General features: G+C 47.5%; 1 protein-coding gene across 1 annotated transcript in view; it reads left to right on the top strand.

Moving 5' to 3' along the window:
• Positions 1–22,500, top strand: part of LOC143291535 (uncharacterized) — a 39,844-nt gene that overhangs the window by 2,998 nt on the left and 14,346 nt on the right. The window contains exons 3-10 of the mRNA XM_076601436.1: positions 355–537; positions 2,258–2,434; positions 3,075–3,266; positions 4,444–4,560; positions 6,140–6,283; positions 8,245–8,367; positions 10,106–10,231; positions 19,039–19,089. Coding sequence (XP_076457551.1) covers positions 355–537; positions 2,258–2,434; positions 3,075–3,266; positions 4,444–4,560; positions 6,140–6,283; positions 8,245–8,367; positions 10,106–10,231; positions 19,039–19,089 — 1,113 coding nt within the window. The remainder of the gene's footprint in view (positions 1–354; positions 538–2,257; positions 2,435–3,074; positions 3,267–4,443; positions 4,561–6,139; positions 6,284–8,244; positions 8,368–10,105; positions 10,232–19,038; positions 19,090–22,500) is intronic.

Here is a 22,500-nt window from a genome sequence, read left to right as displayed (position 1 = left end):
CCTCATCTTGATGTTATCGTTATCATTTTTATATCATTCTTCTTCTACTTCTTCTTCTTTTCATTGCTGTGTTACTTCTAATAGACTATTCCAGTTACTATTCTTATTCGTCGTTCTTATTATTTTATTTTATTTCATTATGTTTCTTAATTTCTATGTTTTGTGTCGTTCTTTATTTTTATGTTTTGTGTCGTTAAATGGGCAGAATTGTAAAAAGGCCTTTACTGCGCCTCAATTCTTTACCCATTAAAGATTCAATCAATCAATCAATCTTCTTCTTCTTCCTATTATCATTACTGTCAGCAGTAGTTGTAGTAGTACTAGCAGTAGTATGATTATTGTCATCCTCACCAGTGACGATCGAGTGGCGATTCGACATGTGGGAGTATCGCTGCCAGGCCGGCAGAAAGGGGTCAGAGGTCATTACGAGCTTCTCGCGAGGTCAGAGGAAACGCATTGACGGTCTGGACAACGACTGTCTGCTCTTCGTCTGTGACCACAGATCAAGGACCCTGCGCCTGGACACCAAGGCGAGCTGTGAGTGGCTGGCCGGAGGGGTGAGGGTGGGAGTGGTGGGGCGTGGAGGGGGGGCGGGGGGGAGGTGAGGGTGGGGAGGGACCGAGGAAGAGTGGGTGAGAGGGTGGAGAATGAAAGGTTGGAAAGAGAGAGGAGTGAGGGAAAGAGACACGACAGACAGACAGACAGACAGAGATGCAGAGAGAGGGAGAGACAAAGAGAGAGCGAACAAGAGAGAGAGAGAGAATCAGAGAAAGAGAAAGAGTCAGAATCAGAGAAAGAGAGAGAGAGAGAGACAAAGAGACAGAAATGAAATTAGAGACAGAGATAGAGAGAGAGAGAATGTGAAAGGTTCCGCGTCTTTTTGTGGTCACAGGGGCAATGCATTGAGATCCACTGTGTCAAGGGCTGGGCATTGGCAGGCGGGGCCCAGTCCTCTCTTTCCGCAGGTTTAAACCTTCTCCAATCCAAGACAGGAACCCGGTCACACGTGGGTGGATTGGGGAGAAGCAAAGAGCCTTTCCCAAGGACACACCACCATGCCGAAACAGGGGTTTGAACCCCGATCACCCGTCAACACTGGATCAGACGCCAGATGTCGGACTGATCCTGCCATCCTTCTCGCATCAGTGCCATCCTCCTCGCATCTGTGCCATCCTTCTGCCATCCTTCTCGCATCTGTGCCATCCTTCTGCCATCCTTCTCGCATCTGTGCCATCCTTCTGCCATCCTTCTCGCATCTGTGCCATCCTTCTCGCATCTGTGCCATCCTTCTCGCATCTGTGCCATCCTTCTGCCATCCTTCTCGCATCTGTGCCATCCTTCTCGCATCTGTGCCATCCTTCTGTCATCCTTCTCGCATCTGTGCTATCCTTCTCGCATCTGTGCCATCCTTCTGCCATCCTTCTCGCATCTGTGCCATCCTTCTCGCATCTGTGCCATCCTTCTCGCATCTGTGCCATCCTTCTGCCATCCTTCTCGCATCTGTGCCATCCTTCTGCCATCCTTCTCGCATCTGTGCCATCCTTCTGCCATCCTTCTCGCATCTGTGCCATCCTTCTCGCATCTGTGCCATCCTTCTGCCATCCTTCTAGCATCTGTGCCATCCTTCTGCCATCCTTCTCGCATCTGTGCCATCCTTCTGCCATCCTTCTAGCATCTGTGCCATCCTTCTGCCATCCTCCTCGCATCTGTGCCATCCTCCTCGCATCTGTGCCATCCTCATCGCATCTGTGCCATCCTTCTCGCACCTGTGCCATCCTCATCGCATCTGTGCCATCCTTCTCGCATCTGTGCCATCCTCATCGCACCTGTGCCATCCTCATCGCATCTGTGCCATCCTTCTCGCATCTGTGCCATCCTTCTCGCATCTGTGCCATCCTTCTCGCATGTGTAGAGAAATAACGGTGCATCAATAGACAGAATGGCAGACATTGAATCCCCGTGTTTTATGGATCAATGTGTGTGTGTGTGTGTGTGTGTGTGTGTGTGTGCGCGCGCGCGCGCGCGCGCGTGCGTGCGTGCGTTTGTGTGCTAGTGTGTGCTCTCGTGTGCTTTTGTCTGAGTTATTATTATCATTGTTGTTGTTCTTGTTATTGTATTATTATCATTATTACTATTATTATTATCATCATCATTGTCATCATCATCATCGTTATTATTATTACTATAATTGTTCTTGTTCTTGTTGTTATCGTTGATAGATAATACAGTGTCTTTTTTGTCTTTTTCTTTTTTTCAGCTTGCGCGTACAAATCGAAATGCAGCAAATCTAAAAAGTATCGAGACTCTTGTGACGAGCCGTATAACTGTTACAACGCGGTCTTTGAGGAGGCCGCCGATTTCGTCTACACAGACTGGTATCGATACAAGCACGGCTGGTTTTCCTTCTTCTCTGGCTACACTTGTGGGCACACAGGTCAGTGTAGCGCCCGAAGAGGTAGCATGGATGCCCACAGGGGAGGCGGGGGGTGGGGTGGGGGGGCGGGGGGTGGGGGGGGGGGGGGGGGAGAGTGAGAGGGGGAGCGGGAGGGGACTGAGGGATTGCTCAGGGGATCTTTTAATTTTTTTTTTTAAATCACATTTGTTCCTACTGTTGTTGTTGTTGTTGCTGCTGCACCTGTTGATGTTTGTTGTTGTTGTGTGGTGGTGGTGGTGGTGGTGTTGCTGTTGTTGTTGTTTGCTGTTTGTGATTCTTCTTTGTTGTGTTGAGTTTGTGTTTGTTGTAGCTGTGTGGTGTGTTTGTTGTTGTGTTCGTTTTGTGGTTTGTTGTAGCGGATGGTGATGTTTGTTGTTGCTGTTGCCGTTGTGGCGTTGTAGTGGTGATGTTGTTGTGTATGTTGTGATGTTATGTGATGTGTTTGTTGTGATGTGTTTTTGTAGTTATGTTGTGCTGAGTGATGTTTTTACATTGTTGTTTTATTATTGGTTGTTGTTTTTTGTTGAAGATTGTGTGTTTTGTTGAGTATTTTTGTGAAAATGATATCAGGCGGATTGCTTCATTGGTTGATCGATTGATTAAAAAACAAAAAAAAAACGATTTTTTTATGGTCAACCAGGCAGCGGGCCTTGCGCAGCGAACCAGTGCTTTAACCCTTTCGCTGACACCAAAAACCTGTCGCTGTCCACTGGGCCGACGTGTGTGGAGGCTGGTGACACAGTGGTTAACGCAGAGACCCGGACCTTTGAGTGTCAGCGGTTCGATTCTTGCGGCTCTCGATCGTTCGTGGACCTGGTGCAGACGGGTATAGGTCAGTGGGGGGGGGGGTGGGGCTGTGTGTGCTAAAGTGCGTGAGGAGGAGGAGGGGGGTTCATGGAGGGGTGGAAGGGGGTATGAAGGAGGGGAGGGGTGAGAGGGGGGGGGGAGGGGAGATGTTGTGTATATAGGGGCTGTGTGTGCTAAAGTGCGTGAGGAGGAGGAGGAGGGTTCATGGAGGGGTGGAAGGGGGTATGAAGGACGGGAGGGGTGAGAGGGAGGGGGAGGGGAGATGTTGTGTATATAGGGGCTGTGTGTGCTAAAGTGCGTGAGGAGGAGGAGGGGGGGGGGGTTTCATGGAGGGGTGGAAGGGGGTATGAAGGAGGGGAGGGGTGAGAGGGAGGGGGAGGGGAGATGTTGTGTATATAGGAGCTGTGTGTGCTAAAGTGCGTGAGGAGGAGGAGGGGGGTTCATGGAGGGGTGGAAGGGGGTATGAAGGAGGGGAGGGGTGAGAGGGAGGGGGAGGGGAGATGTTGTGTATATAGGGGCTGTGTGTGCTAAAGTGCGTGAGGAGGAGGAGGGGGGTTCATGGAGGGGTGGAAGGGGGTATGAAGGAGGGGAGGGGTGAGAGGGAGAAGGAGCTTGGAGACTGATGGTCAATGGGTGAATCACAGGAAGACGCTGATTTTTGTTTGTATTGGAGATATTTTGACTGCGTTCGTATGTATGAAGAATAAAGGATGTAACTCTCTCTGTGTCTCTCTGTCTCTGTCTCTCTTTCTCTGTGTGCGTGCGTGAGCGCGCGCGTGTATGTGTGTGTGTGTGCGTGTGTGTGTATATGTGTGTGTTTGCGTGTGCGTGTGTGTGTGCGCGCGCGTGTCTGTGTCTGTTTGTTTGTCTGTCTCTTTCTGCCTCTCTCTCCCTCCCCTTCCCTCCCCCACTTCCCCCTGTCTCTCTCTTATTTCTGTATAGGCTTGCCATTCATTATTTATACATCCTTGAAAAGGATGAATGTCGTGACATCATAGTCTTTTTGCTGTTGATGCATTCTACTAACTGTGTTGTTAATTATGCATCCTACTTTACATTACACACGTGTCACCACTTTGGTAAGGGGACTGACTTTCATCAAGAAAAAACAACGTGACATTCCGTTTCGTGTTTTTTGTTCTTGTTGTTTGTTGTTGTTTTTTCTTTCTTTCCTTAATGGGCCATGTTTATCATGTCTTCAGTCTGTGACAACAACGGAACATTCGTGACGCCAGGCACAGTGACGTGGAGTGACGCCTGCTCACACACTGTCTGTGAGGTCAGCGGTGGTGTGGGAAACCTGGTGACGTCATTTAAAGGTGATGATGGCGTTGTGTTGGGTTTTGGTTTGTCGTAACTACTGAGGAAATGATCGGGGGAAACAGAAAGAGGAGATCGGGTTGTTGTTGTTGTTGTTGTTTTCAAAATACACGAGACGGAAACCCAAGTCGTTTCGTTTTGTGGGAACCAAATCAACAAATAGCGTCGTGACTCAAGACCCCAAAACGACATTAGTCAAGGCTGTTAGGCATCGCCTGGTCGCCTAGTCAATGATCCGTCACTGTGGCAACAACTATGACACCACCACGAAGAAGAAGAAGAAGACGATGAAGGGGAAAAAGGAGGAGGAGGACGATGAAAGAAACAGACACACACACACACACACACACACACACACACACACACACACACACTGAGACACACACACACACACACACACACACACACACAGATTCAAGATGGTTTATTCAATTAAGACCATATGAATAGGGGGTAATAACAGAGTTACATGTGTCATTGCAATTGGTAATATAAACAATACAACGTCATTCACAACAAACTATCAGTGAATCTAAGAAATGAGTGTCTCTCTTAATTGCAGTGCTTTATAAAGATTCATAGCAAAACTACGTATGATGTTTTCATCGTTAGATGCCATTAATAAACATAACCGAAACAAGCATAGATTTATATAATATTTTGGGGGAATACATTGGATTCGTAAGTCAGTCAACACGGGGCATTTTAAAACAAAGTGAACTTCATCCTCTCTTGATTCCTTGCACAATGGGCACAATTGTTCAGAATATGTTGCTTTGGAACGATATCTGTGTGTGTTTACTTCAGAGGTTCCTAATCTAAATCTGGTCACTATAAGTCTGAGGTGTCTGTTAAAATCAAACAAAAGGTATCGCTTCACTATATGATCAGAGGTATAATTTCCATACATTTCAAATCTTTCACTCGTTTGAATATGGTTTTCCCACTCCTGCCACCTACAGTCTATCAATCGTTGACGAGGAATTTGCACAAATCTAATTTCATCCCCTACTCCTTGATATTCCCATACATACCCAAAACCAAGTTCACGTAAACACATTCGTACATTCGATACCCAATTTGTTTTGCCTCTTAAGTCTAAATCATATAGCATATTGTAAGATTTACTTGGCAGTCGAGTATTACACACACACACACACACACACACACACACACACAGATAGAGAGAGAGAGTAGAAAAAAAACCCCACCATGTCTGTGATCAATAATGTACAAGCATGAACTGTAAGAGATACGATTCATCACTTGTAACTGGTTGAGAAAAGTAAATAAGCACCTGCACAGCCATTAGTGTTTATATTGCCCGTGACGCGAATATAGGTATACATTGTTTTCAGACAAAGAGGACTGTGTGTATGGAGATCACGTGACACAAACACACATTGTTTTCAGACAAAGAGGGCTGTGTGTATGGAGATCACGTGACACAAACACACATTGTTTTCAGACAAAGAGGGCTGTGTGTATGGAGATCACGTGACACAAACACACATTGTTTTCAGACAAAGAGGGCTGTGTGTATGGAGATCACGTGACACAAACACACATTGTTTTCAGACAAAGAGGGCTGTGTGTATGGAGATCAGTGTATCACCCTGGGAGACGTAACCGAGGGAAGGACGGAGTTCACCTGTGCCCATTACAAATGCCGCAAAAACCCGGAGTTGGATTCTCCTTACTACTTCGACGTGACCGATCAAGGTACGCTGTTTGCCTCATACCTCTGATGACGGGTTGGTGTTGGTAGAAGGGGAATAGCAACATCAGTTATTATCTGCGCGAATTGACAGGAATATAACTGTCACAGACACACAGACACACGGACACAGTCACACACAGACATACACACACACACACACACACACACACACACACATCTCTCTATATATCTGTCTATCTATCTTTAATATATATATATATGTGTGTGTGTGTGTGTGTGTGTGTGTGTGTGTGTGTGTGTGCCACCCATAGATGAATTTCAACGACATTGCTGGTCTGAAATCATGTCACTCTCAAACTGTAGCTTCTGAAATTAAAGAGTCTTTTTTTTCATTAAAAAAAGAAAACAACTGCCTCTGCTGCGGCTGTCACTAATATCACTGCTGCTCTCCATCAGCAGAATTATCTACCACTGCTGGCTCGATTACCCAGTCACTGCTATCACTTCTGCAGTAACAATGATTACAATTGCTATTCATCGCTACACCTTCCTAAGCATCCTGTGTGAAGTCTGGGTTCCGCACACTGATGACAACACCCAGTGCCTCGAAAAGAAACAGCGGAGGGCCGCCCACTGGGTGGTAAACCGCTACCGCCAAACATCCAGCGTGGGAGACATGCTTGACCAGCTAGGATGGCCTGCACTGGAAGACCGGCGAAAGAGAACACACCTGGCCGCCATTCTCAAACACCACCGCGGAGACATGGTCATCAACACCAGCCATGCGCCCAAAACACAACAACCAGGACATAACACCGAAAACACAACAACCAGGACATAACACCGAAAACACAACAACCAGGACATAACACCGAAAACACAACAACCAGGACATAACACCCGAGTCTCCCGAGAACACCGGTATGCCACAGAGTCCTGCTGCCGGAACTACAGGCAATTCTCTTTCTTCCCACGAACCACCAAGGAGTTCAGCAAGCTCCCACCTGTGGCAGTAACATCAGCCTCAGTGGTAGGCCTCAAATCCGTCATCTGACTTTACCACCCCCCCCTCCCGCCCCCCACATCGCCAGCTCCCTCCCCCCCCTTTCTCCCCCACTCATCCAATCCCCATTCCCACATTTTCCCTGTCCTTCCCACCCACTACAAACCAGGGCCCACCTCTGCCCGTCTAGAGTCCTGAAATAGTGAGTGTGGTGGCCCCTACTCCCCTCTTCGCCCTCTTCCCCCACCCAACCCCTCTCCCCCTCACCCCGATAGGCTGGTACTGACTGCATTCTCTACAGAGCAGCAGATCTCCAGCCCCCCCACCCCCGCCCCCCCCCCTCTTCCCGGATGCGTCACTGGGGGTGTTGCTCAAATTTCCTGACCAACACTGCAGGTGTCTGTATCTGTCGGGCCTGGTTGACGCCGGGATATGTTATGAAGAGTACAGCCTTGTCAAGCAGTCCCCGAACCTAAACGGACCCCCATAGCAGCATTGTCATTACCACTCTCGTCATTTATCATTATGGAAATACAGAAAACAAAATGTCACAGGTTCTTGGGCATACAAAAAAGACTGTTTCTCATCCTTGTTTATCTATCTATTTAATCATTTATCTATTTATATACGTATCTATCATTAAGTGAGAGCTATATTATCAACGGTTTCTCCATTGCAATGGAACATCATTTACAGCTCAGTCTTTTGTGAAGGGCTGCGACTCTGAAATCAAGAGGCAAGATTGCACTGGCTCTTAGTGCTACAGGTTTGGGGGTTAGTTGACCGACTGTCCTAAATCCCTATTGGTCGAGAGAGTGAGGATGTAACTTGGGCAAGACACTCTCTACATAAAATTGTAGCCTAGATAGTCGGGACGGGACAGCTGTTACCTCCTCTGCTGTTCTGATAGTCTTGGTCGAACACTACTGACTACCATATATTAATTATTTAATTATTTTCAAGTCTCAGTGCCTGAATCAAGCGTTGTTGTGCCTGCAGGCTGTCTGTACGAGGACAAATGCTACAAGGAGGGACAGAAGGTCACCCTGGCGGACTCCTGTAAGAGGATGTTTTGCAGATCTGACTCCACCGGTAACTTCTACTGGGAGCAACAGCTGAGAGGTACCTATGACGTCATTGTCGTGCGACGTCATCGTCATAGCTGTCGACATGGTCCTTGCTATATAAGAATGTAAAAAGGGGTGGAGTGACTGAAGATAAGAGGAGGAAGTAGGGGTATGGTAGTAGAATGGTAGGATCACAGGTAGAGGACAGGTATACACTCCACTCTCTCCTCGTATCACAAGCAGGGTCTTTTAGAAAGATGATTTGAGGTGTTTTATTTTCTCTAACTAAAACAGCACTTAGCAGCACATCCTAACTTTGTAGCACAGCCAAACTTTGCAGCACATCCTAACTTAGCAGCACATCCTAACTTAGCAGCACAGCCAGACTTTGCAGCACACAGCCCTCCTGGCCAGCAGATCTCTTTCTCAGTGTAGCCTCAGTCTCGCACTGTGGCTCCCTAGTTGCAAAAGGCAAGGAAAAGGCTGTAGCCATGTTGAGCTTGCTGTTCATATTCATGCTTTCTCAACCGCTACAAACCAATGGACCAATGGTCCCAACACTCTCGTCTATGTCTACGATTTAGAGACACATCACCTGATTTCATTGTAAACACGTTATGTGTATAAAATGTTGCAAACGGATACCTGGTTGGTCAGAAGATGACCGATGGGCAGGATGCAACACACATGCCACACACTCCAGCTGGGAAGGGGAGGGGGGGGGGGGAGGAGAGCGGGCGAGAAGGAAGGAAGGAGTTGAAGTGATGATGGAGAGGTTCATTGTACTCGCTGTGCAGGGCTGTGTGGCGCCAGCACGTGACTTAGCAAAGAAGGAGATGAGTGGGAAGACAGGGGGAGGGAGGGGGTGGTGGTGAAGGAGGTGAGGGGGCAGGAAGGGTTTGTTAAAAGTGAGGGAGGAATGGGAAAGAGGGGAGGAAAGGGCGGGGAGGGGGGGGGGGGGTGTGTGCACAAAAGGCAGTATGTGGCTTGATGCTGTATTTCACCTGTAGGCACATGACACTATAACGTATATATATATATATATATATATATATATATATATATATATATATATATAAGAGAGAGAGAGAGAGGGGGGGGGGGGTGGAAGACAGACAAATACACCTAATAACAGACAGGCAGGACCACAGACACACGCACAGGTGGACAGGCACAAAGACATCTGGCTTGTGGACTTTTTGGGTGGCTATGGTAGGTTGTGGTTGGTTAGTTGATTTGTAGTTTGGTTGGTTGCTTGGTTAGTTGGCTGGGTGATAGGCTGGCAGGCTGGTAGGAAAGCAGGTTGGTTGGTTAGTTGGTAGGTTGTTTCGTTGCGCGGCTGGTTGTTGTTGATTGGTTGACTTCTTCACTGGCCAGTGCATCACTGATTTGTATTTGTATTTGTATTTCTTTCCATCACAAATGATTTCTGTGAGTGAAATTCGGGCTGCTCTCCCCAGGGAGACGCGTCGCTACACTACAGCGCCACCCATTTTTTTGTATTTTTACTGCGTACAGAATTTTGCCAGGAACAACCCTTTTTTTGCCGTGGGTTCTTTTACGTGCGCTAAGTGCATGCTGCACACGGGACCTCGGTTTATCGTCTCATCCGAATGACTATTGGTATTTGACTGATGTGGTATTTTAACTTACTTCCATGCCCAGTAGTTCTCTTTGCATTCCGCAGTATGGTTCATTGAAACTACCCCCCCCCCTCCCCACCCCTCTACCCCCACCCCCCGCTCCCCACTCTGTGTCCACTTTCTCTCAATGCACGTGATACACGTGGTGAGGATGCTATGACCCCACCTCCGGTCAGTGCCGCCCACACAAGGCCAAGTACTCTGTGGGGCAGTGCGTGGCCAACACCTGTGTGGCCGACAACCAGGGCCGCTGGGTAACGGACTACACGAAGAAAGGTGACTTGGGTGGATGGATAGAAGGAGTGGATGGATGGAAAGGTGGATGAATGGAAGGATAATTAGAAGGAAGGGTGACTGGATGGAAGGGTGATTCAATGGAAGTGTAGATAGATGGAAGGGTGATTGGATGGAAGGGTGGATGGATAGAAGGGTGATGGATGGAAGGGTGGATGGATAGAAGAGTGGATGGATGGAAGGGTGGATGAATGGAAGAGTGGTTGGATGGAAGGGTGGATGGATGGAAGGGTGGATGAATGGAAGAGTGGTTGGATGGAAGGGTGAATGAATGGAAGAGTGATTGGATGGAAGGGTGGATGGATGGAAGGGTGAATGAATGGAAGAGTGATTGGATGGAAGGGTGGATGGATGGAAGTGCGACTGGATGGAAGGGGTGGATGGATGGAAGGGTGGATGGATGATTTAGGGTAGGTGTATGTGGGTGGGACGGACTACTTGAAGTAAGGTGACTTGGGTGTGTGGATGGAAGGGTGGATGGATGGAAGGATAATTAGATGGAAGGGTGGATGGATGGAAGGGTGATTTGATGGAAGGGTGGATGGATGGAAGGGTGATTTGATGGAAGGGTGGATGGATGGAAGGGTGATTGATGGAAGGGTGGATGGATGGAAGGGTGATTAGATGGACGGGTGGATGGATGGAAGGGTGATTTGATGGAAGGTTGGATGGAAGGGTGGATGGATGGAAGAGTGATTGATGGAAGGGTGGATGGATGGAAGGGTGATTTGATGGAAGGGTGGATGGATGGAAGGGTGATTAGATGGACGGGTGGATGGATGGAAGGGTGATTTGATGGAAGGTTGGATGGATGGATGGAAGGGGGATTAGATGGAAGGGTGGATGGATGGAAGGGTGATTGATGGAAGGGTGGATGGATGGAAGGGTGAATGATGGAAGTGGATGGATGGAAGAGTGATTGGATGGAAGGGTGGATGGATGGAAGGGTGATTGATGGAAGAGTGGATGGATGGAAGGGTGATTGATGGAAGGGTGGATGGATGGAAGAGTGGATGGATGGAAGGGTGGATGGGTGGAAGGGTGATTGATGGAAGAGTGGATGGATGGAAGGGTGATTGATGGAAGGGTGGATGGATGGAAGGGTGATTGGATGGAAGGGTGGATGGATGGAAGAGTGGATGGATGGAAGGGTGATTGATGGAAGAGTGCATGGATGGAAGGGTTATTGGATGGAAGAGTGGATGGATGGAAGGGTGATTGATGGAAGAGTAGATGGATGGAAGGGTGATTGATGGAAGAGTGGATGGATGGAAGGGTGATTGATGGAAGAGTGGATGGATGGAAGGGTGATTGGATGGAAGAGTGGATGGATGGAAGGGTGATTGATGGAAGAGTGGATGAATGGGTGGAAGGGTGGATGGATGGAAGGGTGATTGATGGAAGAGTGGATGGATGGAAGGGTGATTGATGGAAGGGTGGATGGATGGAAGGGTGATTGGATGGAAGGGTGGATGGATGGAAGAGTGGATGGATGGAAGGGTGATTGATGGAAGAGTGGATGGATGGAAGGGTGATTGATGGAAGAGTGGATGGATGGAAAGGTGATTGGATGGAAGGGTGGATGGATGGAAGAGTGGATGGATGGAAGGGTGATTGATGGAAGAGTGGATGGATGGAAGGGTGATTGATGGAAGAGTGGATGGATGGAAGCGTAGATCGGTGGAAGGGTGGATGGATGGAAGGGTGATTGATGGAAGAGTGGATGGATGGAAGGGTGATCGATGGAATGGTGGATGGATGGAAGGGTGATTGATGGAAGGGTGGATGGATGGAAGGGTGATTGGATGGAAGAGTGGATGGATGGAAGGGTGGATGGGTGGAAGGGTGATTGATGGAAGAGTGGATGGATGGAAGGGTGATTGATGGAAGAGTGGTTGGATGGAAGGGTTATTGGATGGAAGTGGATGGATGGAAGGGTGATTGATGGAAGAGTAGATGGATGGAAGGGTGATTGATGGAAGAGTGGATGGATGGAAGGGTGATTGATGGAAGAGTGGATGGATGGAAGGGTGATTGATGGAAGAGTGGATGGATGGGTGGAAGGGTGGATGGATGGAAGGGTGATTGATGGAAGAGTGGATGGATGGAAGGGTGATTGATGGAAGGGTGGATGGATGGAAGGGTGATTGGATGGAAGGGTGGATGGATGGAAGAGTGGATGGATGGAAGGGTGGATGGATGGAAGAGTGGATGGATGGAAGGGTGGATGGATGGAAGGGTGGATGGATGGAAGGGTGATTGGATGGAAGGGTGGATGGATGGAAGAGTGGATGGATGGAAGGGTGATTGATGGAAGAGTGGATGGATGGAAGGGTGATTGATGGAAGAGTGGATGGATGGAAGGGTGGATGGATGGAAGGGTGGATGGATGGAAGGGTGATTGATGGAAGAGTGGATGGATGGAAGGGTGGATGGATGGAAGGGTGATTGATGGAAGGGTGGATGGATGGAAGGGTGATGGATGGAAGGGTGGATGGATGGAAGGGTGATTGGATGGAAGGGTGGATGGATGGAAGGGTGATTGGATGGAAGAGTGGATGGATGGAAGGGTGATTGGATGGAAGGCTTAGGGAAGGGTGGATGGGTGGAAGGGTGGATGGATGAATTACGGTAGGTGTATGTGGGTGGGGGTGGTATATGGTAGATGATACCTTTGTGTGGTTGTTGTTTGATAGGATTGTAGATGGGTGGGTGAGTGGGTAGACAGTAGGCAGAAGTTTTGGCCTGTGGATGGATGAGAGAGAGAGAGAGAGGGCAGTTAACTGGGTGGGTGGATCGGCTGGGTGGATGGATGCATGTGTGGCCTGGAGGTTGGATAAGTGGTCGGAATGATTGTTGAATGGATAGACGGGTGGCTAGATATGTGAATGTAAGGAATCAGGATATATGTTTGAGGATGGGAGTAGGGCTGGTACGCCAGGTGGGTGGATGGGTGGTTGGAAGGGTAAAACACCGGATTTATTCCCCTGGTCTGTAAAAGCAGAAGAAAACCGGGTGATGATGATGATGGTGGTGATGATGATGATGATGGTGATAATAATAATAATAATAATAATAATAATAATAATAATGTGACCAAGCGCGCTATGCTTGCTCCAACACTATTCACGCACAAGCCAGAGCAGACGACGTTTTTCCTCCTAACCCTTGCACAGAATATGTGACGTCACTCTGCTTACATCATTTTGTCCTGGCCAGACCACCTGCTGACTGCTCGACCAGTGTCGCGTCGCGATACGTCATTGGCTGAGAGCAAACTTGTGTTTCTGTTCCACAGTATTTAATTAATAGCTCTTTTGTCAGATCAGTAAACTACTAGTATTATATACTGGCAGAATCGTCTTAATTCCATCTTTAAATCTATTCCATTTATGTTCGCCTACGTGAAACTGATTTAACGCAGTTTGTAATTTTCAGCGACGAGCTCGTTAAAACTGACCCTGTTCAGGTGACTTAAATTAAGATTATAAATTCATCTTAAATAATCAACACTTCATTTTACACTCATTATAAAGTAGGCGTTGAGCTCTTTCTTTTGCAACTTATCCGATGCAAATCGGTTCAGTAATCATCTAGAAATCTGTCACTGAACACCTTGTAACAAGCACAGTTCTCATCAGATTTCTTCAGATTAGTGACGATCTGGTTTGCAGCCCACGTGATTGTCTTTGTAGTTCGCCTAATTTGTATAAATTGGCCGAGCGGGTGATGAGTGGTGACTTCCACACCCGAGCCAGCCGCGGCCAGCACCTGCTCTCTTTGTCTCTTGCCGTGTAGTGGTCAGTGTTGTTCCCACAACAGCAACATCTCGCTACGTATGGCTGCACTGTCTTCTCTTAGACTAGTTCTCTTCTAGTCTTCTTCTCTTTTAGTTCTTCTCATAGTCTTCTCCTAGTTGTCTTCTTCTCATTATTTCTTCTTCTTAGTCTTCTTCTTTTAGAATATTGTAAATAAACCAATAGAAAACCCCATTTGTGACTGGCCTCTATATGTTCCTGGCCTGTGCGTGGGATCTTGTCTATCCTTCAATTAATCATATTTAGTTAAGTCTTTTGTGCCGTACCCTTCAGTAACCACTCGGTACACGGCTACAAAAGTGGCGTCGCCGACAGGATAAAGATCCATTATAAAATAGTCCAATTATTCCCTTTAAGGTTTCAATTTTAACCAAATTCAATCCATCCCTAAACCACAGCCCTTTACCACCAAGTGTACCTTATTACAACTTGGCGCTGTGAGCATAGGATGTGCAAAGTCTCTAAATATCTCTAATAATAAATCACAGCTCCTAGCCAAGTAATCTCTATCACATACTTGGTGCTGTGAGCGAAGATCGTACAGGGACAAGAGGTAGTACTAACAGTCATATAGGGATAGTTAGACATAGGAGAAGAGAGAAGACAGTGCAGCAGGTACATCAAGTCCACAAGAAGAAACGTCGCCCACATCAAGATGGCTTCAACTGACTTCCTGCCCAAACTCCCGACGCTATCCAGTGAGGAAGGCAGCAGTGAGGTCGACGACTTCATCAGTGAGGCCAGACTGATTCTCCAGCTACAGCCCCTGGATGATGCGACAGCCTCTCTCTGGCTGATCTCCGCCCTTGCCGGCAGAGCTCGCCAGCAGATCGTCAGGCTGCCAGCGACTGACGTGGACACCCCAGCCAAGATCCTTGCGGTTCTTGATGAGAACTGGGGAGATCAGCGAGATGCCACAGAGCTTGCCGCGACCTTCTTCAACAGGCAGCAGCAGGCCAAGGAGACGGTGACCGACTACGCATCACATCTTCGGTACCTGTGGACCAAGGTCAACAGGGCTGAAGATGGGGTGATCCAGGTGCCAGCGACCATCCTCCGCAACGCCTTCGCCAGAGGCCTTCAGCCAGCCGCACTCAGGCGCGATGTCAGGCGTTTCATCCGTGACCACGCTGACACCACCTTCGAGGCAGCAAAGAAGGAGGCCCTGCGATGGCTGCGGGAGGACAGCCACACCTACAATACCTGCCCCGGCGTAGACAACACCAATGTTGTCCGCCTGGAAGCCCAGCTGGCCACACTCGCAGCTGAGGACGCCAGCCTGCGACATCAGCTGCAGGCCCCCAAGCCAGCACACCACCTACCTCCTCCAGGACCAGCGCTACATCCTCGACGCTGTGCTGCTGACCGCGCCCCAGACCCTCCACACTGTGTCTGGTGTGAGAGGCCCGGTCACACCGAAGACCAGTGTCGCCACAAGCGACGCTACAAGGCCAGGCAACTGAATGCAGACCACCAGCCTGCAGTTCCAGCCCACAACCAGTGTGTCGCTCCTACACACACTGAGCAACCTGGACCAACACCAACTCCAGCTCCAAACCAGAGACGCAGGAGATGCAGACGACGGAGGCACCACAGCATCACACCTGATGCTGTCGTCCCGCACTTGTCCCCACCTGTCATCAGCCCCGCACCGCAGAGGTCCAGCCAACAACCACCCTCTGTCACGCCTACAGACCCGGTCCCACTGCACCACCAGGGCGACAAAGTGTCCGACACTGACAGTGACAGTGGTGTGTGGCTGACCAGGCCCATGCCTCCACCCAGGACATCAATCCTGCGAGCTGTACCAGAGCCGCCTCCACTACCACCAGATCCTGCACCTAGGCGCTCCACACGACTGGCATCCAGGCCACCACTGAGCATGTGAGGAGACTGATGTCAAACATTTAACAGCCAGAACAGTGACACTGCAAAAACACTCATGTTTCATTTTTGTTATTCTTGCTGAACTGAGGCAATGCTGATTTTGTTTTTCATGTTCCTGTTCATGCTTTAATTTTGTTTTCATTTCAGATATTTCTGCACAAATTCATGTTTCATGTTATTTTATTTCTTTTCTTGCTTAATTTAACCTGTGATCTAGCTTGTCACAAGGTCTTAGCAATGCAAAAAGTATGTCTATGAACATGCTACAGTAATTCATGCTATAATCTATGCTTTTATACATCATTTAAATGTATGCTTGTTTACATGCGCATCTGACAGTGATATGAGATAGATTGATAGGCACACAAATGAATGCTTTCCATCTTCATAGTGTATTTACCAAATTGGGACCCCTTCTCTATATCAAAGTGTTCAAAGTTAAGTTAGGATGCATTCGACTAAGTCCAAACTCTTAACTTAACCTGGCTAAAGCCACTTTAAATATAGAAGTAGGGTGTTGTTCCTAAGAAGGTTGCAGTCATTTCACATTCACTTAGCTATCAGTTATCAGCAAAATTATCTCCCTTACCTGCCCAATAATTCTTGTTTGATGCTCAGCTAAGTCTGCACACAAGAATTACTTTTAATTAACCATCGCGGACGATGGTTTTCAAAAGATGGGGGGAGGTGTGACCAAGCGCGCTATGCTTGCTCCAACACTATTCACGCACAAGCCAGAGCAGACGACGTTTTCTCTCCTAACCCTTGCACAGAATATGTGACGTCACTCTGCTTACATCATTTTGTCCTGGCCAGACCACCTGCTGACTGCTCCACCAGTGTCGCGTCGCGATACGTCATTGGCTGAGAGCAAACTTGTGTTTCTGTTCCACAGTATTTAATTAATAGCTCTTTTGTCAGATCAGTAAACTACTAGTATTATATACTGGCAGAATCGTCTTAATTCCATCTTTAAATCTATTCCATTTATGTTCGCCTACGTGAAACTGATTTAACGCAGTTTGTAATTTTCAGCGACGAGCTCGTTAAAACTGACCCTGTTCAGGTGACTTAAATTAAGATTATAAATTCATCTTAAATAATCAACACTTCATTTTACACTCATTATAAAGTAGGCGTTGAGCTCTTTCTTTTGCAACTTATCCGATGCAAATCGGTTCAGTAATCATCTAGAAATCTGTCACTGAACACCTTGTAACAAGCACAGTTCTCATCAGATTTCTTCAGATTAGTGACGATCTGGTTTGCAGCCCACGTGATTGTCTTTGTAGTTCGCCTAATTTGTATAAATTGGCCGAGCGGGTGATGAGTGGTGACTTCCACACCCGAGCCAGCCGCGGCCAGCACCTGCTCTCTTTGTCTCTTGCCGTGTAGTGGTCAGTGTTGTTCCCACAACAGCAACATCTCGCTACGTATGGCTGTAAGTACTAGTGTGTAGAATGTGTTGATTTGTAAATTGTATTATTTGACACAGTACTTGTGTTTATATGAGTATGTTCATTTATTGCTTTGTTCAGTTAATTCTTTGTTCAGTTATATTGCTTTGACAAGTTAGTCACAGATCGGCTATGACTGATCTAAATAATTGCCATGTCGTCATCTGCATGGAGCAGTGTTCCATTTGATTCTTAACGTCACAGTCAGTGACGTCTCTCGACACAGATAGTTTGTTCCAGAATGTTCTAGTGAGTGCGTAAAGTTCATTCACCACTTAATGGTTAAGCCATGGTGGTTCTTCACTTACTATCTGGTCTATCAGTTTGCCAGTATTATATCTAAGCCACTGATTCTCTATCTTGTTTGTTATTCAGGTATTATCTTTCACACTAATATCAGTTGTACTGCTACAGTGTGCTCAGTACTCTAAGATGTGTGTAGTATTCTGCTGTTGTGATTTCAAGATAGTGTTGGATTAATATCAGTTATTGGTGAAAACCACCTGATATGTATCAGTCTGTTAACTGTAATTTAGTTATCATGCTCTCTCCTATACAGCTTACTCCAGTATAGTGCAACATGATAAACTGATTCATTTGAGTCACTTTGACACAGTATAAGCTTTATCTAATCTATACTGTCAGTGTACTTTCACCAAGTCAGCATCGCTTCAATCACTTTAACTGCACTATTTAAATGTATTAGAAATGTCATTTGATGTCAGCGTTTGGTCTTCACACATATGCATTATGTTGTTGCGTATCTCAAACCCGAGTGATAGTCTTTCCATGTAAAATGTGTACATGCGCTTTATTATTCACTTGTGCAGACATGTTGTGCTAATGACATTTGTTTGTGTCATTCCAGGCACTGTCTTCTCTTAGACTAGTTCTCTTCTAGTCTTCTTCTCTTTTTGTCTTCTTCTTTGTTCTTCTCCTAGTTGTCTTCTTCTCATTATTTCTTCTTCTTAGTCTTCTTCTTTTAGAATATTGTAAATAAAACAATAGAAAACCCCATTTGTGACTGGCCTCTATATGTTCCTGGCCTGTGCGTGGGATCTTGTCTATCCTTTAATTCATTCAATCATATTTAGTTAAGTCTTTTGTGCCGTACCCCCTATTAGAACCACTCGGGACACGGCTACAACAATAATAATAATAATAATATTATTATTATTATTATTATTATAACATAATTATTATGCTCGTTGTGGTGGCGGTGACAGTGGTGTTTGTGGTGATGATGGGAAAAGAGAGGCAGACAGAGACAGACAGACACACACACACACACACACACACACACACACACACACACACACACACACACACACAGAGTATCTGTCTGTATGTCTGTCTGTGGCTGTGACCGTGTCTGTAGCCGCACATGCGCGCGCGCGAGCTCGCACACACACACACACACACACACACACACACACACACACACACACACACACACACACACACACACACACACACACACACACACACACACACACACACACACACACACACACATGTATGCGATATCACGCGTAAAACTGCCAGCAGGCAGCATTATTCAGGTGACTTTGGTGCAAATTCGCTGGCTTCTCAGACATGGAAACTCAGTGTTGTGTGTACTTTGCAGGTTCATGTGCACCTAAAGGGGGCAAGTGCACCAAAACGAATGGGACGCCCGGTATTGTCATTTCTGTATCTGTCTGTCAGTCAGTCTGTCTGTCTGCCTGTCTGTCTGTGTCTGTCTCTGTCCCTCTCTCACTTCCCCGTTCTCTCTCTCTGTTTGTCTGTCTGTCTGTCAGTCTGTCTGTCTGTCTGTGTCTGTCTCTGTCCCTCTCTCACTCCCTCCCTCTCTCACTCCCTTCCCCCCCTCTCTCTCTCTCTCTGTGTCAGTCAGTCTGTCTGTGTCTGTCTCTGTCCCTCTCTCACTCCCTCCCTCTCTCACCCCCCCTCTCTCTCTCTCTCTGTCAGTCTGTCTGTCTGTGTCTGTCTCTGTCCCTCTCTCACTCACTCCCTCTCTCACCCCCCCTCTCTCTCTCTCTCTGTCAGTCTGTCTGTCTGTCTGTGTCTGTCTCTATCCCTCTCTCACTCACTACCTCTCTCACCCCCCCCCCCCCCTCTCTCTCTGTCAGTCTGTCTGTCTGTGTCTGTCTCTGTCCCTCTCTCACTCACTCCCTCTCTCACCCCCCCCCCCCCCTCTCTCTCTCTCTGTCAGTCTGTCTGTCTGTCTGTCTGTGTCTGTCTCTGTCCCTCTCTCACTCCCTCCCTCTCTCACCCCCCCCCTCTCTCTCTCTGTCTGTCTGTCTGTGTCTGTCTCTGTCCCTCTCTCACTCACTCCCTCTCTCACCCCCCCCTCTCTCTCTCTCTCTGTCTGTCTGTCTGTCTGTGTCTGTCTCTGTCCCACTCTCACTCCCTCCCTCTCTCACCCCCCTCTCTCTCTCTCTCTGTCAGTCTGTCTGTCTGTGTCTGTCTCTGTCCCTCTCTCACTCCCTCCCTCTCTCACCCCCCCCTCTCTCTCTCTGTCAGTCTGTCTGTCTGTGTCTGTCTCTGTCCCTCTCTCACTCCCTCCCTCTCTCACACCCCCTCTCTCTCTCTCTCTGTCAGTCTGTCTGTCTGTGTCTGTCTCTGTCCCTCTCTCACTCCCTCCCTCTCTCACCCCCCCCCCTCTCTCTCTCTGTCAGTCTGTCTGTCTGTGTCTGTCTCTGTCCCTCTCTCACTCCCTCCCTCTCTCACCCCCCCCTCTCTCTCTCTCTGTCAGTCTGTCTGTCTGTGTCTGTCTCTGTCCCTCTCTCACTCCCTCCCTCTCTCACCCCCCCCCTCTCTCTCTGTCAGTCTGTCTGTCTGTCTGTCTGTGTCTGTCCCTCTCTCACTCCCTCCCTCTCTCACCACCCCCTCTCTCTCTCTGTCAGTCTGTCTGTCTGTGTCTGTCTCTGTCCCTCTCTCACTCCCTCCCTCTCTCACCCCCCCTCTCTCTCTCTCTCTGTCTGTCTGTCTGTCTGTCTGTGTCTGTCTCTGTCCCTCTCTCACTCCCCCCCTCTCTCTCTCTGTCTGTCTGTCTGTCTGTCTCTGTCTGTGTCTGTCTCTGTCCCTCTCTCACTCCCCCCCCCCTCTCTCTCTCTCTCTGGACGTGGTATTACAATCTCTGTGTTTGTCTGCCCGCCTGTGTATCTGTCAGTCAGTCTGTCTTTATGTCTGTCTGTCTGTGTATCTGTCAGTCAGTCTGTCTTTATGTCTGCCTGTGTATCTGTCAGTCAGTCTGTCTTTATGTCTGTCTGCCTGTGTATCTGTCAGTCAGTCTGTCTTTATGTCTGTCTGTGTATCTGTCAGTCAGTCTGTCTTTATGTCTGTCTGTCTGTGTATCTGTCAGTCAGTCTGTCTTTATGTCTGTCTGTGTATCTGTCAGTCAGTCTGTCTTTATGTCTGTCTGCCTGTGTATCTGTCAGTCAGTCTGTCTTTATGTATGTCTGTGTATCTGTCAGTCAGTCTGTCTTTATGTCTGTCTGTCTGTGTATCTGTCAGTCAGTCTGTCTTTATGTCTGCCTGTGTATCTGTCAGTCAGTCTGTCTTTATGTCTGTCTGTCTGTGTATCTGTCAGTCAGTCTGTCTTTATGTCTGTCTGTGTATCTGTCAGTCAGTCTGTCTTTATGTCTGTCTGTCTGTGTATCTGTCAGTCAGTCTGTCTTTATGTCTGTCTGTGTATCTGTCAGTCAGTCTGTCTTTATGTCTGTCTGCCTGTGTATCTGTCAGTCAGTCTGTCTTTATGTATGTCTGTGTATCTGTCAGTCAGTCTGTCTTTATGTCTGTCTGCCTGTGTATCTGTCAGTCAGTCTGTCTTTATGTCTGTCTGTGTATCTGTCAGTCAGTCTGTCTTTATGTCTGCCTGTGTATCTGTCAGTCAGTCTGTCTTTATGTCTGCCTGTGTATCTGTCAGTCAGTCTGTCTTTATGTCTGTCTGTGTATCTGTCAGTCAGTCTGTCTTTATGTCTGTCTGTGTATCTGTCAGTCAGTCTGTCTTTATGTCTGCCTGTGTATCTGTCAGTCAGTCTGTCTTTATGTCTGCCTGTGTATCTGTCAGTCAGTCTGTCTTTATGTCTGTCTGTGTATCTGTCAGTCAGTCTGTCTTTATGTCTGTCTGCCTGTGTATCTGTCAGTCAGTCTGTCTTTATGTCTGTCTGCCTGTGTATCTGTCAGTCAGTCTGTCTTTATGTCTGTCTGTCTGTGTATCTGTCAGTCAGTCTGTCTTTATGTCTGCCTGTGTATCTGTCAGTCAGTCTGTCTTTATGTCTGTCTGCCTGTGTATCTGTCAGTCAGTCTGTCTTTATGTCTGTCTGTGTATCTGTCAGTCAGTCTGTCTTTATGTCTGTCTGTCTGTGTATCTGTCAGTCAGTCTTTCTTTATGTCTGCCTGCCTGTGTATCTGTCAGTCAGTCTGTCTTTATGTCTGTCTGTGTATCTGTCAGTCAGTCTGTCTTTATGTCTGCCTGCCTGTGTATCTGTCAGTCAGTCTGTCTTTATGTCTGTCTGTCTGTGTATCTGTCAGTCAGTCTGTCTTTATGTCTGTCTGTCTGTGTATCTGTCAGTCAGTCTGTCTTTATGTCTGTCTGCCTGTGTATCTGTCAGTCAGTCTGTCTTTATGTCTGTCTGCCTGTGTATCTGTCAGTCAGTCTGTCTTTATGTCTGTCTGTCTGTGTATCTGTCAGTCAGTCTGTCTTTATGTCTGTCTGTCTGTGTATCTGTCAGTCAGTCTGTCTTTATGTCTGTCTGTGTATCTGTCAGTCAGTCTGTCTTTATGTCTGTCTGCCTGTGTATCTGTCAGTCAGTCTGTCTTTATGTCTGTCTGTCTGTGTATCTGTCAGTCAGTCTGTCTTTATGTCTGTCTGTCTGTGTATCTGTCAGTCAGTCTGTCTTTATGTCTGTCTGCCTGTGTATCTGTCAGTCAGTCTGTCTTTATGTCTGTCTGTCTGTGTATCTGTCAGTCAGTCTGTCTTTATGTCTGCCTGTGTATCTGTCAGTCAGTCTGTCTTTATGTCTGTCTGCCTGTGTATCTGTCAGTCAGTCTGTCTTTATGTCTGTCTGCCTGTGTATCTGTCAGT

This window comes from Babylonia areolata, chromosome 17, assembly GCF_041734735.1.
Source record: "Babylonia areolata isolate BAREFJ2019XMU chromosome 17, ASM4173473v1, whole genome shotgun sequence".
Lineage (NCBI taxonomy): Eukaryota > Metazoa > Mollusca > Gastropoda > Neogastropoda > Buccinidae > Babylonia > Babylonia areolata.
This window is presented reverse-complemented; position numbering and strand designations above follow the sequence as displayed.